The sequence below is a fragment of the Symphodus melops genome, assembly GCF_947650265.1.
Source record: "Symphodus melops genome assembly, chromosome: 19".
Taxonomy (NCBI): domain Eukaryota; kingdom Metazoa; phylum Chordata; class Actinopteri; order Labriformes; family Labridae; genus Symphodus; species Symphodus melops.
Window position 1 is genome coordinate 16,330,196 of NC_136709.1, and position 13,567 is coordinate 16,343,762.

Genomic DNA, 13,567 nt, shown 5'->3' on the forward strand with positions numbered 1-13,567 from the left:
ATATGGTACTGAAAATTAGTCTTCAAACATTGTCTAAACTGCACAAAATTCAGGAAAGTGGTGGACAATTATACAATGCATTGAACCAACTCTGATGACATTGATGACAATGCTCTGCAGACCCAAACCTGTGGACTCCAGGCTCTCAGTGAGGGGTGGATGCTGTGTTTGATGGATGGAAAAGCTGACAGTTTAGCGAGCACATTGTAACAGGAAGAACAGAGAGGATGCCAGCCGGCTGTCAACGCTGTCGACTCCAGTTTAAGTCTCACACCAGTGCAAAACAAAAATCATGACGCTGCTCAGGTGTGGGACCATAACTGTAGGAGACTTAGCCTGCAGAATCCTCTGGGACGGCAGCCAATAGAAAACCCTGAAGGTAGAAAGATGTGCATGTCGTTCTACTGATAAACCACCTGCACCATAAGAAAGTTACTTAATGAGAGACTGTATGTATGTCAGATGTAGATCATAAAACGAGTGAACGTAACGTGTGTTCTTGTTCGTTTCCCCGTCTGTGTCCTAGAGCTGTCATAACGATTTCATCAGTGGTGTTTAAGACGCCAGCAGCTTTCTTGCTTGAGCTTAATCTTGCTCTGTTTCCTCAGGCTTATCACGTTACTACAAGAGCTCCTGTCAGTCTTGAGTCACGCATGGTATAATAGTCTGCAGACAGGTGCCAGCCTATTCATTGCATTGAAGGAGTTGATGTCGTGATGCAAAACTGTTTCAAATGGAACGTCAGATTGAATTTAGATCCTTTGAAATGTTTTGAGTATCTTATATTATTCATTTTCTGTACGCTTGTGTCCATCTCCACATCCACGCCCGCGCTCTCTCCTTGTGCCCGTACATTGAGCGTTTCAGATCAAACCTCAGTGAGCTGATACTGCAGAGTTATTAAGTAGATGCACAGGAGAGTGTTTGTGCTCCCTAATGGGGCGTGTAATTGGTCAGGAAATAAAACAGTTAATTTTCTAATTGCCTTGTTATCAGTGTCGATTTGGGCTGCTGGCCACGCAGTTTACACCGCTCTGCCTCAGTTCTCACCTGAGCTTTTCTGTCTCACTCACCTAGCCTCGAGTTGTTTCTCCATGTGAATTGTTTGAGCGGTGAGCTAAGTGGGTGCTTTCACATCCTCGGCATTAAGGCAAAAACTGTCTCTGTAATGTGAAGTGATTTTCATTCCTATAGAAGGTTACATTCAAGACATCTGTCAAGTGTATTCATTTAACAAATAGTTTCAATGATGTGGCAAACAGGTTTAAGTTTCTTAACTCCAATTAACAATTATGTTTGAATTAAATGTTGAATAATAAGTCAGTAACCACTTTCATCAGTGTATGCATGAAATTAACCGACAACTGAAACCATAATACAAAAGCCCTGATGTAAGAATCATAAAAGCTTAACCCCTCTTGACCATTTTTAAAGTGATGTCATGTTTTGAAGACAGAAGCTGATAATGACCTTTGATATTTTCTTCATCACAGAAGACCAAGGTGTAGAGTCAGTCTTTTTACGCTGCAAGGTCTATTTGAGCAAAAAGAGGAAAGAATTTGTTGCACACCACACTCATCTGCTAAGACAAGGTAAGCCAGCAATGTAGTGAACAAACATACCTGGACTAAGTTTGGAAAAGTTCTAACTCAAAAGGTTTTGAGCTCCTCAAGGAATTAACGTGTGGTATGATTTTGTTTCATGGGCTCAGTTAGGAAAGTATTCCTACTACTAACAAGCGATGAGTCCCAGTCATGTTGAGGTTTCATGGAATCTTGCAGACATGCTCTAAACTCTTGAATGCACGGCTTTGTTCATCTAGATATCTGTCATTCAAAACTAAAAGCAAAAAACTACGCATTTAGATGACGCTAATGATGCTACGCAAGTCATGGTCCTTAATGCCTGTCGTGTTTGTGACGGAAGAAGTAATTAAAAGACAATAATAAAACGAGGGGCATATACAGTAGAGTCTGTCTATACTGTTTACAGTATTCATTTCAATAGGAGGGGAAGAAAAAGATGGCAATGTCCTGATTGTTCAAATTATTTGGAAGGCACAGACAGAAAAGGAGCTGCACCCCGCACAGAAGGTGAGGAAACGAGCGTTGAAAGGGAGGAAGGAGGAATTAACAGTCCAGAAGAAGAAGTGCAGAGAGAAATGTAAAGAAAAGTGATGGGATGAAAGGCTATCAAGATTTAATAGATGTGTGTCAGAAGTGCCGGGGGGGAGGCGTCCTTTCTGGTTGAACTACTTCTATAGTTTCGGGATGCTGCTGCGGATAATGTCAAGATTTGCATTCATTAAACAGAGGGGGGAGGGGTCCTACAGGATCTTGCAGTAGGAGCTGTAAAGCTGTTTTTCTTCAGTCCCTTCTGATTTTGATTTACATGAATCACCTCTTGTTGAATATTTTTCATATTTGATGCATCAAAGCCTGATGTTTTATCCATTTGAAACGGTTAGCTCACAATGGTTCTTGAAGCCTCGACTTCATTGATTTAAAAAAAAAAATCTCGCCTCCTGAGGGTCTCTGTGCATCAGAAAGTGACTCTGTAGAGAAGCTTGCATTTTTTTGTTTTGATTCCATTCCTCCTACTATGACCTTGGTAAAATACATCTTTTCAAAAGCTCAGCGCAGAGACGGATTAAAGGAGGAATGTTTTATATTATTAAAAGATATATTTTTTTCCCCTCTTCGACCTTCATGCCATCATGATTAGATTTAACTTTATCATACTTCCGAGCTCTCAAAAACATCTTTTATAGATGTTGCTGGGTTGGAATTCGACCACTTCTTATAAGAAAGCTGTGTACAACAGAGACGGTGTCATCACACACTTCTTTGTCTACTTTTCTGGGTGCCTGTGTTTGTGATCACTTCTCGCAGCAGTAACACGCAGCAGCATCCTTGTCAACATTAAGAATATCTGAGCTTGTTTGTCCCTTTTGTGAAAAGTTCTTAAATCTGCTGTGGAACAAGCAACTGTGTGTTTTCATATTTTCAGCCTCTTTACTGCAGACACTGTAGAAGGATGCTTGAAAATAACAGCAATCACTGGGTGCTCAGGAGTCAAGCACTGTGGTAATGTGGGTTAAGCCGAGAGTAAGATTGAGATCATTTACAGAAACCCTTGATAAAGTGTTTCTATAGATGAGTAACAGTCGCCCAAAGCACTCTGGGTAATCAGGAGAGTTTGTGATGGTTGTTGTGTAAGGGCTGACGAGTATGTTCGCTCTAATACTTTAGAGAAAGTAGTCTAAGCTACACTCTCCCCTCAAACACCCACAAACATTAGAGCTCACAGCATAACCCCAAATTTCCACTTATCCGTGCTCGTCGCGGTCCGTCAGCCTGCACGCTGCTACGCCGCCGTTCGCTTCCACTCCTGTCAAAGATTGTGTTTCCAGAGCGTTACCAGCAGCGCCATTCGGCTTCTCCGTTTCAGATATGCCTCGAGTCTAAAGCGCACAGAGTACGCTGCAGGCACGAGTCAAACTGGACAGAATTATAACAACCTGGACAGGAAGTCGGAGAGGGAAACTCACAGAGCGGTCCGGTTTATTTCAAAATAAAACACAGACTCGTGATTGTGTTTTTCATCAATTTATAAACGTAACAACGAAACAGGCACCAAACGAACAACAAGTCATCCTCAGAAAGATGAAGTAGCATGTCGCGTGATCTTGTAGTTCTCCTGTGATGTGCATACAGCTGCTCATGGCTGCACTCACATTCGGATCCAGTTGGGCATGGTGTCCGATGGAGCAAAACCGTGGCGCTGACGGACTGCGGCGTTCACCGACTATGTGGAAATTGGGGGTTAGCACGGTGATACTATCGGAGTGAAAATGCTAAAGGCACTGTAGCATGTACTGATTGAATGAATCTTTTTTGTCTAGGTGTTCTTGAATTGAATTATCCCATCGAATCAATTCCATCTGCTTTAAGAGCGATTGTGGCTCGGCTGTCAGGGTTTTGTGTGTCCAACATGTTCCTGTTGATAACCATCAGATTGTTTTCAGCAGCCCAGCCTGTAATCTGCTGCTTACAGCAGACCAGGGAGAGAAGAAGGCGACTTCCTTTTTTTCGTGTTTGTTTTTGCTTAAAGTTCCTACTTTCTGCTGTATTTTGTTTCCCTTTGTTCTTTCTTCATTGTTGAACAAACCCTGGCTTGTAGTGATATCAGGGGGTACGGCAACAAAATTCCTCCTGCATTGTTGAGAGAGGCGTGTCAGGGATGGACGAGGTTTGTCCTCTTTCTGGAGGTCGCTCTCAGTCAAAGATGTAAGATAACAAAAGTAGACATAAGCTCGTCTTTAAGATCTTTCAGTGTCAAAAAAAAATCACGAACTTGTTGAAATGCTGACAGTAATTAATACCAGTGAGCTTCCTTAGTGACATAATACTCGGTTCTTATCCCAAACGATAACAGTGATGGCTGATCTGCTTTCCAAGATGAAGAGCTGGGATCACAGCGTTTGGCACCACCAAACATAATCCACTCCTACACGTTTCATTCAGTTCTTGACGCTGCAGGCTCCCTCCGCCCTGCCTTCTCTGTAATTACATTCTCCGCTGGGGGAGCCCACGCCGCAGCCTGCTGCTGATCAATGAGAATGGAGAAGGAACGCACCAAAGACAGAGGGAAGGGTGTGCAGACAAGCAAAGGGAGATGTTTTCTGCGTGTACAGGGTGTCAGGGAGTGTGTGTGTGTGTGTGTGTGTGTGTGTGTGTGTGTGGGGGGGGGGGGGGGGGGGGACTGAAGCATCACTCACCGGAGCTGCACAGGAAGAGAGGATTAAGAAGAATCAAGTCTTTATAAAGATGAGAAGGTCTTGCATCTCATCGAGAAGCTTTAAAGAGAAAGGGCACTTTAAGTCAAACAGAGGCAGAGCAGGGCTGTGTTGAGCCAGTGTCGACTGAATTCATCAGACTTGAACTTGACTTTGCTTGTTGCTACAAAGCATTGAGTGGATTAAGTGAATCCTGCATCCACTCTGCAGCTGTCGATTGGACAGATTCTATTAATTACACTTCTGAGTAAATAAAGAAGGGATCCGGACAGCTACTTCACTGTTCAGTGTTTCCGACTGAATTAAGCGTTACATGTGTTGGTGAGAGGCTGATGTGGTTATTTAGCCCGCACCCTGTACAGATGTTATCGTCCTCATTTCAGCGGCTTGGGTTTGAATCTGTCACCCCTCCTCCTTCCATAAAGGAGACTGGCCCGCTTTATTTTCTGTTAAACTTTTTACAAAGATGCCAAAAATAACGAGCCTCTCGTCTTGAAATGTTTCACTTCTTGTTCGGTTATCGCAGCGGCTCAAACCTGTGTAGATGAGACATGCTAATGAGGCTCAGTTATGCAGAAAGTCATACAGAAACCATCCAAAACTAAGAGAGCAGAATGACATCGACGGCAAGCTTCTGCAACAAATGATTAAAAGAGCTGTAGGAATAAGTTCATATTAATAATGAGATGTCACACCTCAATCAGTGCCTGGGCTGGAGGGACGTTCGAGAAGATGTCTCTCTCTCTCTCATTCACAGAGAGACAGTTTCACAGCCTTGTGTTTGTGTGTGAAGATGTGCATATATGAACACCTATACTTACTCTTGTCTGCTGCAGCACGCCTGTCTTTCCATACAAACTTCTTTGACTTTGTCAAGGAACTTTTTTTTTTTTTTTGAAGGAACACCAGCTGGCCTCTCCGTCTGCTTTTGTGCTGTCATATAAGCCGCTGCAGGAGAGCCGTCCCAATTATCTGTCTGTCAGCCAACCTGCCTGGATGTTACAGGACATACGCTCCATATATTGTAGTTTCTTTTTGGGAGCAGGTAGAATCAGGCTTGTCAAATCTTTATACACTCAGTACCTGTCTGCCCTTCCCCAGATAACTTATTTACTGTATATTTGAGGATATAGACCTTGAAAAAAATCGAATCCTCTGGTGCAGTAGTAAAGAGTGTAGCTGTGCATTGGTAAGCATAATAATCAATGACAATCGCTAACCCCTGCAGCTTTGTTTGATGTTCTGTAATTAAAATAACTTGTCATAACTTTTCCACAGCACACAGAGATTCTCGAGTGGAAACAGCCGAGCAACAACTTTTCGAACATTTTTGATTATTTTTTTTTTTTCCTGAACTAATATGCTGGCATGAAATTTATCAACATAAAATTGCACCCAACTGGAACAATGCAACTGTATTGCCAATAAAGAGAACGCAGCAGGAAGATTGCTGTTCTCAGTCTGCTGGCGAGTGTAGGACATAACGGCAGCACTCCCGACGTACTCTAGATTAATGGCTTGTCAGTGGAAACATCCGCAGGGCTGCCACGGCTATCAGAAGATGTGTTTTCTGTCTTATATCCACTACTGGGTCTCCAGGGCTGCCCATGCAGCCAAGCATATATCCTCTCTTTATTACACTACAGTTGAGCAAAGTGAAGGCTAATCGCAGGGCTGGCTTCACAAGTTCAAAACCGAAGAAAAGCAGTGCTGAATGTGAGCAGGGATGATACTTTCTTCAAACGACACAATCAATCTGGTGCTGCACTTCTTGCTGTTGCTCACTCTGATGTTTGAATAGGTTAATTTCACTTGATCTTTACTTGACGTAAATCAGCTCTGAAGAAATCTCATTAGCCACCTTCCCACGTTGCACCTGATGGGTGCCATTTACATCAAGTTGTCTGCGACTCTTACACTCACTGATTCAACTAGTTAGTCTCCGTATTCGTGTTTTTTTCACGAAGGAATAATAATAATGTCTTTCTCTTTTGTGTTTTCCTTCCTCTTTGTGTCCTACTTTGCTTCTCTTCTCTTTGCTGTGCCCCGCATCTCTCTCTCCCCCCCCCCACACCACCACCACCACACCTCTATCTGCAGGTAACAGTATACTACACTCAGCTGCAGACAGTGTGACGAGCGCCGTACAGAAGGCCAGCCAGGCTCTGAATGAGCGCGGGGAGCGTTTAGGCCGGGCTGAAGAGAGGACCGCCGACATGATGAACAGCGCTGAACAGTTCGCTGTGACTGCGCAGAAGGTGAGGCAATATGTTAGCGAGACACATTACATATCGAGGAACCCTTAGTGCGCACTCGCTGTGTGCATTTTCATACAACACAGAATATCCTGTCACGATTTTAAAGTCGGTATCAGTTCAGCCATGAGATCAAACATCTTACTTAAACCCGGGGAGATTGTAAGAGTTGCTTTATTCCGACTGAAGCCCCTCAGCTGTGCTGCATGCTGAAGATAACAGCTTTTTTTTCTTCTTCTTTTTTTTTTTTCTTCTTCCTCCCTCATTTACTCTCTCGTTTGTGCTTCCCTGTTGGGTGTTCCCCCATCCTCCACGTATCTCATATCTCTTGTTTTTCAGGAAAACTAATTGCATGCTGTTTAATGAGGCTATTAAGATAATATGTCTTCTTTTTCAAACTGCAAAACAAAAGAAAATCTATTGCTTTGTAAGGAGTGCACCTACAGTAGTAATGTGACACGCCTGTGTTTTCAGCTCGGCTTCCTCTTTCATGCTGCTCGCTCACAAAAAGACATCTTACGTGTGATGTCAACGACTTCAACACCACAACCTTATCACTCTCTATGACAACGACTGTCTTTATACATATTGCAATACTCGAGATGGTGGTTTGATTGAAAGACATTATAACAGCCTTGAACAGCCCTGTTACTGCTCACAGACGAGCTTCCCCACTGTGATGAATTACAGAAACTGTTATATGTGCAGAAAAATGCCTCAGCTGTGGAGGTAGCGTAGAGAAGGACTGCAGAACCCCCACGAAGAATCACTCATTTGCCGGCGTCTCCATTTCACTTACTGCCATTAGCTTCTTTTAGCAGATAATTCCTCTTACTCATAACTATCAGGTCTCATCATGCAGCATGTTTAAAGACCTCTCCTACAGAGAGTCTGCAGCCTCCAAGATGGAGAAAGAAGTCGTTCATGTTAGGAATGAACACGACTGTCTGCACTTTCCAGGTTTGAGTCTGTGGCTGACTTCAAAAAGGATTGTTGGACTTTTCAAGTCATCCGCATGAGTTGAAAGGTGACCGCTAAATGATTGAAATTATAGCCAAGTGCCGTGCTAATCATCTGCCGTAGCCCGACAGGGTCACCTTGACTCCTCTTCCTTTCATTTCACTTCTGCAGTCCACTTTCCGTGCTTCACTTTCTGACAGCCCGAGCTGCCACTGCTCAGGTTTAATGGAGAGCGCTCATTTCTGGGTGCTGCTCTACTGCCCCCACTTGTTCAGTTTTCAGAATTCACTTTTTCTCTTTTTACTGCAACCGACTTCACACTCGCTCTGTTGCCTGTTACGTGAGTGTGTGTTCATGTGTAAATGGGTTTCTTCCATACTTACTTAATGCTACCATATCCTATAGTGGTCTGTCAGGTTGGGAGCCTTGGTCATCTCTCTTTTACAATCCTCCTGATTAATCTGATCCGCCCACTAGAACCTGTACTGTTTCCAGAAATGGACTTTCTTGGTTGTTGCCTGAAACACCAAATCTAACAAAAGCCTTTCAGCACCTTTTATAGATAACCGTCCTGAGCAGCCTTTAAAAAATGTGGGGAATTTCAGTAATTCCAGGATGAATCAAGTCTCTGAGATGTCTTTGAGATGAAGACAGATGGATGTCATGGTTCATCAACACTTTCTGATATGTTGCTGATCAGTTCTTAAAGAAGACAACAGGATGTTACATTTCAATTCAGTCTCCCTTTTCTTCTTTCTGGTGCAACATTAGCACAACCAAAAACAGCTAAGGAAACTAATTTAAAGTAAAGTGACTTTATGTTAACAGTGGGAACCTTTCTGACAGTACTCTTACACTTTCTTACTCCTGGCTGTTTCAGTGAATCTTACTCCTGGCTGTTTCAGTGAATCTTAGCAGATACACAGTATATCCACATAAACAGAAAGGCGTGTTCCTTTCCTGGAATAAGAATCTCCTAATCTGAAAGGCACTCACTTTGATAAGAAGAATAAATAGAGTTGTTAAAATGTTCCACTGTAATCAAGGTTTCACAATAGTCTTTTTTTCTACACTAACTTGTGTCAGTCGGTCCAGACTTTCGTGACCAAAGTTTCTGAGTTTCCACAGATGGTATCAAATATAATAACGCTCAAACTGAACCCCAACCAGCCTTAGCAATGCTTTAAAAAAAAATACACTGTGAAAACTGTTCCTCTATTTCCCCATCGCCAAAAAGTTCAGTCCACAATCATTTGCAAAATGTTCTCTTTCTTAATGGAATTCCTGACCCCAGTGAGACCATAAAAAAGCAGTGTGAGGTTGTTTACGTTTGGTGCATATCAATTGAAACTGCTTTAAAAGTTAGTCGAAATGTGCCGTCTCAAAGATATCAACTGTTTGCTTCAGAAATTCCTACACGTCTATTTTTCTTGCTGTTATAAAATGTTTCCGCTGAGATTGTAGCCGTTATAAAATTGCAGAACGCCTGTTTTTGAATGACGCATTGCACAAACGATAGCTAATTGCTAAGGCCAGGATGTTGTCTATACCAGTGGTTCTCAACTGGTTTAGCCTCAGCACCCATGAACTACAACTTCATGAAAAATGGCAACCCACATTTCTATATCTTTATAACCAATCAGTTTTATTTAATGAACGACGGTGCAGTATTGACAAAAGATACAGAACAAGAAAACCTGTTTTGAAAGCACTTTGTGGGACTCAGTCATGACCCACTGAAAGCGGCTTTGCAACCCACTTGCGGTCCCAACCCACCAGTTGAAAACCACTGCTCTGTACTGTGCGACAGCTTTTTAGCTTTATAACTCAAGAGGTTTTAGAAAATGGCCTTTGGGGAGTCACTTCTCCTCCAGAGGACGAGGATCAATGACAAGGTTTCAGGATGTTACAAAGCCTCATTTTTACCCAACTATGTTGTATGTTCCATATTAGCTTCAGTGATAGTAGTTGCAAGCTGGAAAGCTTGTTGCTGATTGGTGGCTTAAAATACTCACTTCATCATTCCTCAACCCCCCTCCCTAATCTTTCTACAGCTTGCCATGAAGCACAAGTGTTAAACCACTGCCAAAATCAACTGGGGGGAGGGGATCAACCAGTCGCCAGTTGTTGTACAGGAGAAGGATTCCAGAGTTTATTCTTTTCAAAGGTTGTAATATGATTACTATTTGTTAACAATGTTAACATTTTAATGTTTGTTTTTTTTCTGATGCGTCTTATCGGATGGTGACGCATCAAACTGAAGGGGACAACGAAAGGTAAACAATCCCCACAGCAGAATGTTTTCATGCTTCTGTTTGCCCAAACCCAGCTCCCAGCTCCGACCTGTATTTTTAGAACGTCCATCGTTGAAGACACTCACACGTCTCACATGCTTCAACGCTAACGTGACTGCACACATGCTGACCTGTCGTTATCACTAATCAATGCGAGGCAAGCAACAGCTCGTCTTGACAGTTATGAATTGTTATAAATGAATTAAATTGAGTTATTTATGAGGACCTGCAGTGATTATGCAGTCTAACTGTAGTGACGGACCCTCTCATGGGTTTTGACTTTAAATGGATACATAACGCGTTTACATGCCTGATGAGAGACACAGTTTGAAGTGGATGTCGCACAAAAATAACATTTACATCTGTGGGTAAAACAACGCTAACTCTGCCCTTTAACATTCATAAATCTAAACCTTTATACTTGCAATACTTTAAATCAAACATTCCTGTATTTAATGCTTCCGTCTCTTAAAGGACTTTTGGGCGTCGCAGTCTATTGCTCAGTTGTTATGTCCCTTATTTCAAGATGTATAAATACCAGTATTAGTCTAATTACTTTCAGCATTTTATTTCATCTGAAGCTGAATGGAGTAATCTGAAGAAATACATAAAAAAACTAAACTGAAATATAATATTTCATCTGTCAGACTTGTCTTGCATTTGAATATATACCAAAAGTACTAAGACAACATTTGCCAGCATTTTTGGAAGTGTACTTGAAGACCTGGGGGAACAATTCAGTAAACCTGCTTCTGCATTGTAAAAAGCAAAACGTGTAACTCCTCAGTACTTTAACTCGATGTCTGTAAAGCTAATGTCTCATGAACATGGGATGTTTGTAAAAAATACTCCCGGCTGTCATCTCCACTTAACATTCAGTGATTATGCGTTCTGCTTTTTGTATAGGATGGGGTGGTCACTATAATAATGTGTACACTGCTAAACACAGGGCCAAATATCTTCAGTGTCTGCAGCAGCAGTGTGTATTCTCGTGTATGAATTAGTGTAATTTCTCTCACACTGACTGCACCTTTGGCTTCCTCGCTGGTCACAAAGCACCATCACAATCGAGATGTATTTGATTCTTTTTATATTTTGAATTTTATAATTCAACAATGTTACAATGCACCGACAACCTTATCTCACAGAGCACTGTTGAGTTCACAATGAAACGTTCCAGTTGCCTCACTGTTATTGTGCTTGTATTCCTCTTAACACTTTGGATGTTTTATGTTTTAATAAAAAGACGTGTAAAACAAACAGTGTCCTTTTTTTCTGTAAAAAAAGTGTTGCTTTTATTTTGAAGGGTGTTTGTATTGATGTTGCATTTGTGTCTTTTACTCACATTGATTTCCTCATGAACAATAATCTTCTCTCCTTATGTAATTGTCTCTGTTGTGCTGAGTCTCAGTCTATGCCCACCGCTCACACTGATCCCACCTTTCTGTTATAGTCAAAGGTCTAAAATGGAGACACAAACACACCTCCGTCAGCACATCAGTGTTTATATTGTCTCATTTGTTTATATGTGGCTGCCCAGAGTAACACTGAAGATTAATGAAGGACATGTTTTACATTTTGGTTACAATAAATATAAACTCAGCATTGTGTTTGTCCTTCATGAGAGAGTTGCACAAAAGTTACAGGAGAAAAATAAAACGAGACGGATGTGGCCGGTTCAGATAACTCACCTTTCAAATGTTAAGTCCATATTTCTAGTTCCAGGCTCGACTTAGTTTATGCAGGCCTAGTTAAAAAAAAAACAACCTCTCAATCAAATGTATGGTCTAGCATATTAAATTAAGTATACCCATGTGCCTAATATAATCCATCATTATATATCCATACATTTGTTTTTTTTAAATTTATTTATAGATTAGTATAATTTGGCTTAAATGCCTTTATTTACAGGCGCCGACAGTCCCTAAAGTCAGTCACTGGGATGAGAGAACAGGGACCGACATGTGGTGACATGCAAAAGGTCTGACTTGAACCTTGTCCGTGAGCTTTGAAGACTAACACATGTTCATTGGGTGGCCAACAACACTAGGCTATCTGACACCGTGCTATAGACACATTTCTTACCTGTACCCAACACTGTCAGTATTTAAATAGTGTGCGTCCAACACAGAATGTTTTGATGCACTAGTGAGACTGAGCTTTGAACAGATTCCTGCCTTCATTTAAAGAGGAAACTCAATAATTGATGGAAAAGTGTGAAAGTGTCAACTGAGCTGAAACAACTCTTATCAAAACATGTTACATCCCCTCTCCTTGCCACCTTAATTCTATTTAAATCATGAATTAACAGTGTTCAATAAGCAGCAGGGCAGTCCGCCTAGTAGCACAGCTGAAATACATGATCCATAGCTTTCAATGCTGCAGAAGGAGGGGGAAGTAAGTACCTCATAAAAGCCCCGGTGCACATCTCTGCTGCCATTACTCACTCTGCCAGCTCCTGTGAATCAATCCTGGCTGGCCCCTTTCTTAAAACTCACCTCTAATCCCCGAGCTCTCTCCTTTCTTTCCCTCCCAGCTTTAGCTACACTGAGCTCCTCATTCCAGCACACACATGTCAAACATATCGAAGGGATTTTTTTGTCTCTGAGAATGTATCTAGTTGCACTAATGTTCTTGAATACACTTTCTATTCGAGCAATAAAAAGTGTTCTATTAGATGAAGACCAATCACAGCGCAATATCCATTGTTTACCACTAGGGAGTGCACTAGCCCAGCATAAACAATCCACTAACTCTTATCAGCTAGCTTTATTGCCCAGTATGTTATTGACCACTCCAGGTGCTTATTCGTGTGTAATTTCAGTGTATTGCATACATTGATCCCAGGCTGGAGGCGTGAATTACAGCCTGATTGAAAGCTGTTCAGCACAAGTAATTGCTACAGTGAATGTCTGACAGTGGCTTGAGTTACAGTGGGACAAATCAATGAAGTCCATCAATCTTTTGTTGTAACTGTATGAATTGGAACCATGTTTTGGTATTTTATACACTCCTGGGTGGTTGACGCTTCAACAACTCTGTAGCCCTCCAAGTTGACGGTCCAGCTTTGAATCCAACCTGTGGCTCCTTTCCTGCGTGTCATTCCCCACTCTCTCTCCTGGATTTCCGGCTCTATCCACTCCCATATCTCTCCAATACAGACATAAAAAGCCCCCAAAATAACCTTAAATATGCAGCAGCTGTTGGCACATGACTGGGTTTTGGTATAGGGATTGTTTCGATTTCTACCTACTATTTCT

General features: G+C 41.9%; 2 protein-coding genes across 3 annotated transcripts in view; one reads left to right on the forward strand and one right to left on the reverse strand.

Moving 5' to 3' along the window:
• Positions 1-11,567, forward strand: part of stxbp6 (syntaxin binding protein 6 (amisyn)) — a 54,772-nt gene extending 43,205 nt beyond the window's left edge. Inside the window, exons 5-7 of one of the 2 annotated variants that reach the window (XM_079369200.1) lie at positions 1,494-1,592; positions 6,899-7,056; positions 10,068-11,567. In XM_079369200.1, the coding sequence (XP_079225326.1) occupies positions 1,494-1,592; positions 6,899-7,056; positions 10,068-10,091 (281 nt within the window). In that variant the 3' untranslated portion in view covers positions 10,092-11,567. The remainder of the gene's footprint in view (positions 1-1,493; positions 1,593-6,898; positions 7,057-10,067) is intronic. The other variant, XM_079369201.1, reaches the window with a different exon arrangement.
• The window catches only part of lclat1 (lysocardiolipin acyltransferase 1), a 290,110-nt gene that overhangs the window by 253,780 nt on the left and 22,763 nt on the right, over positions 1-13,567 (reverse strand). The window lies entirely within an intron of this gene.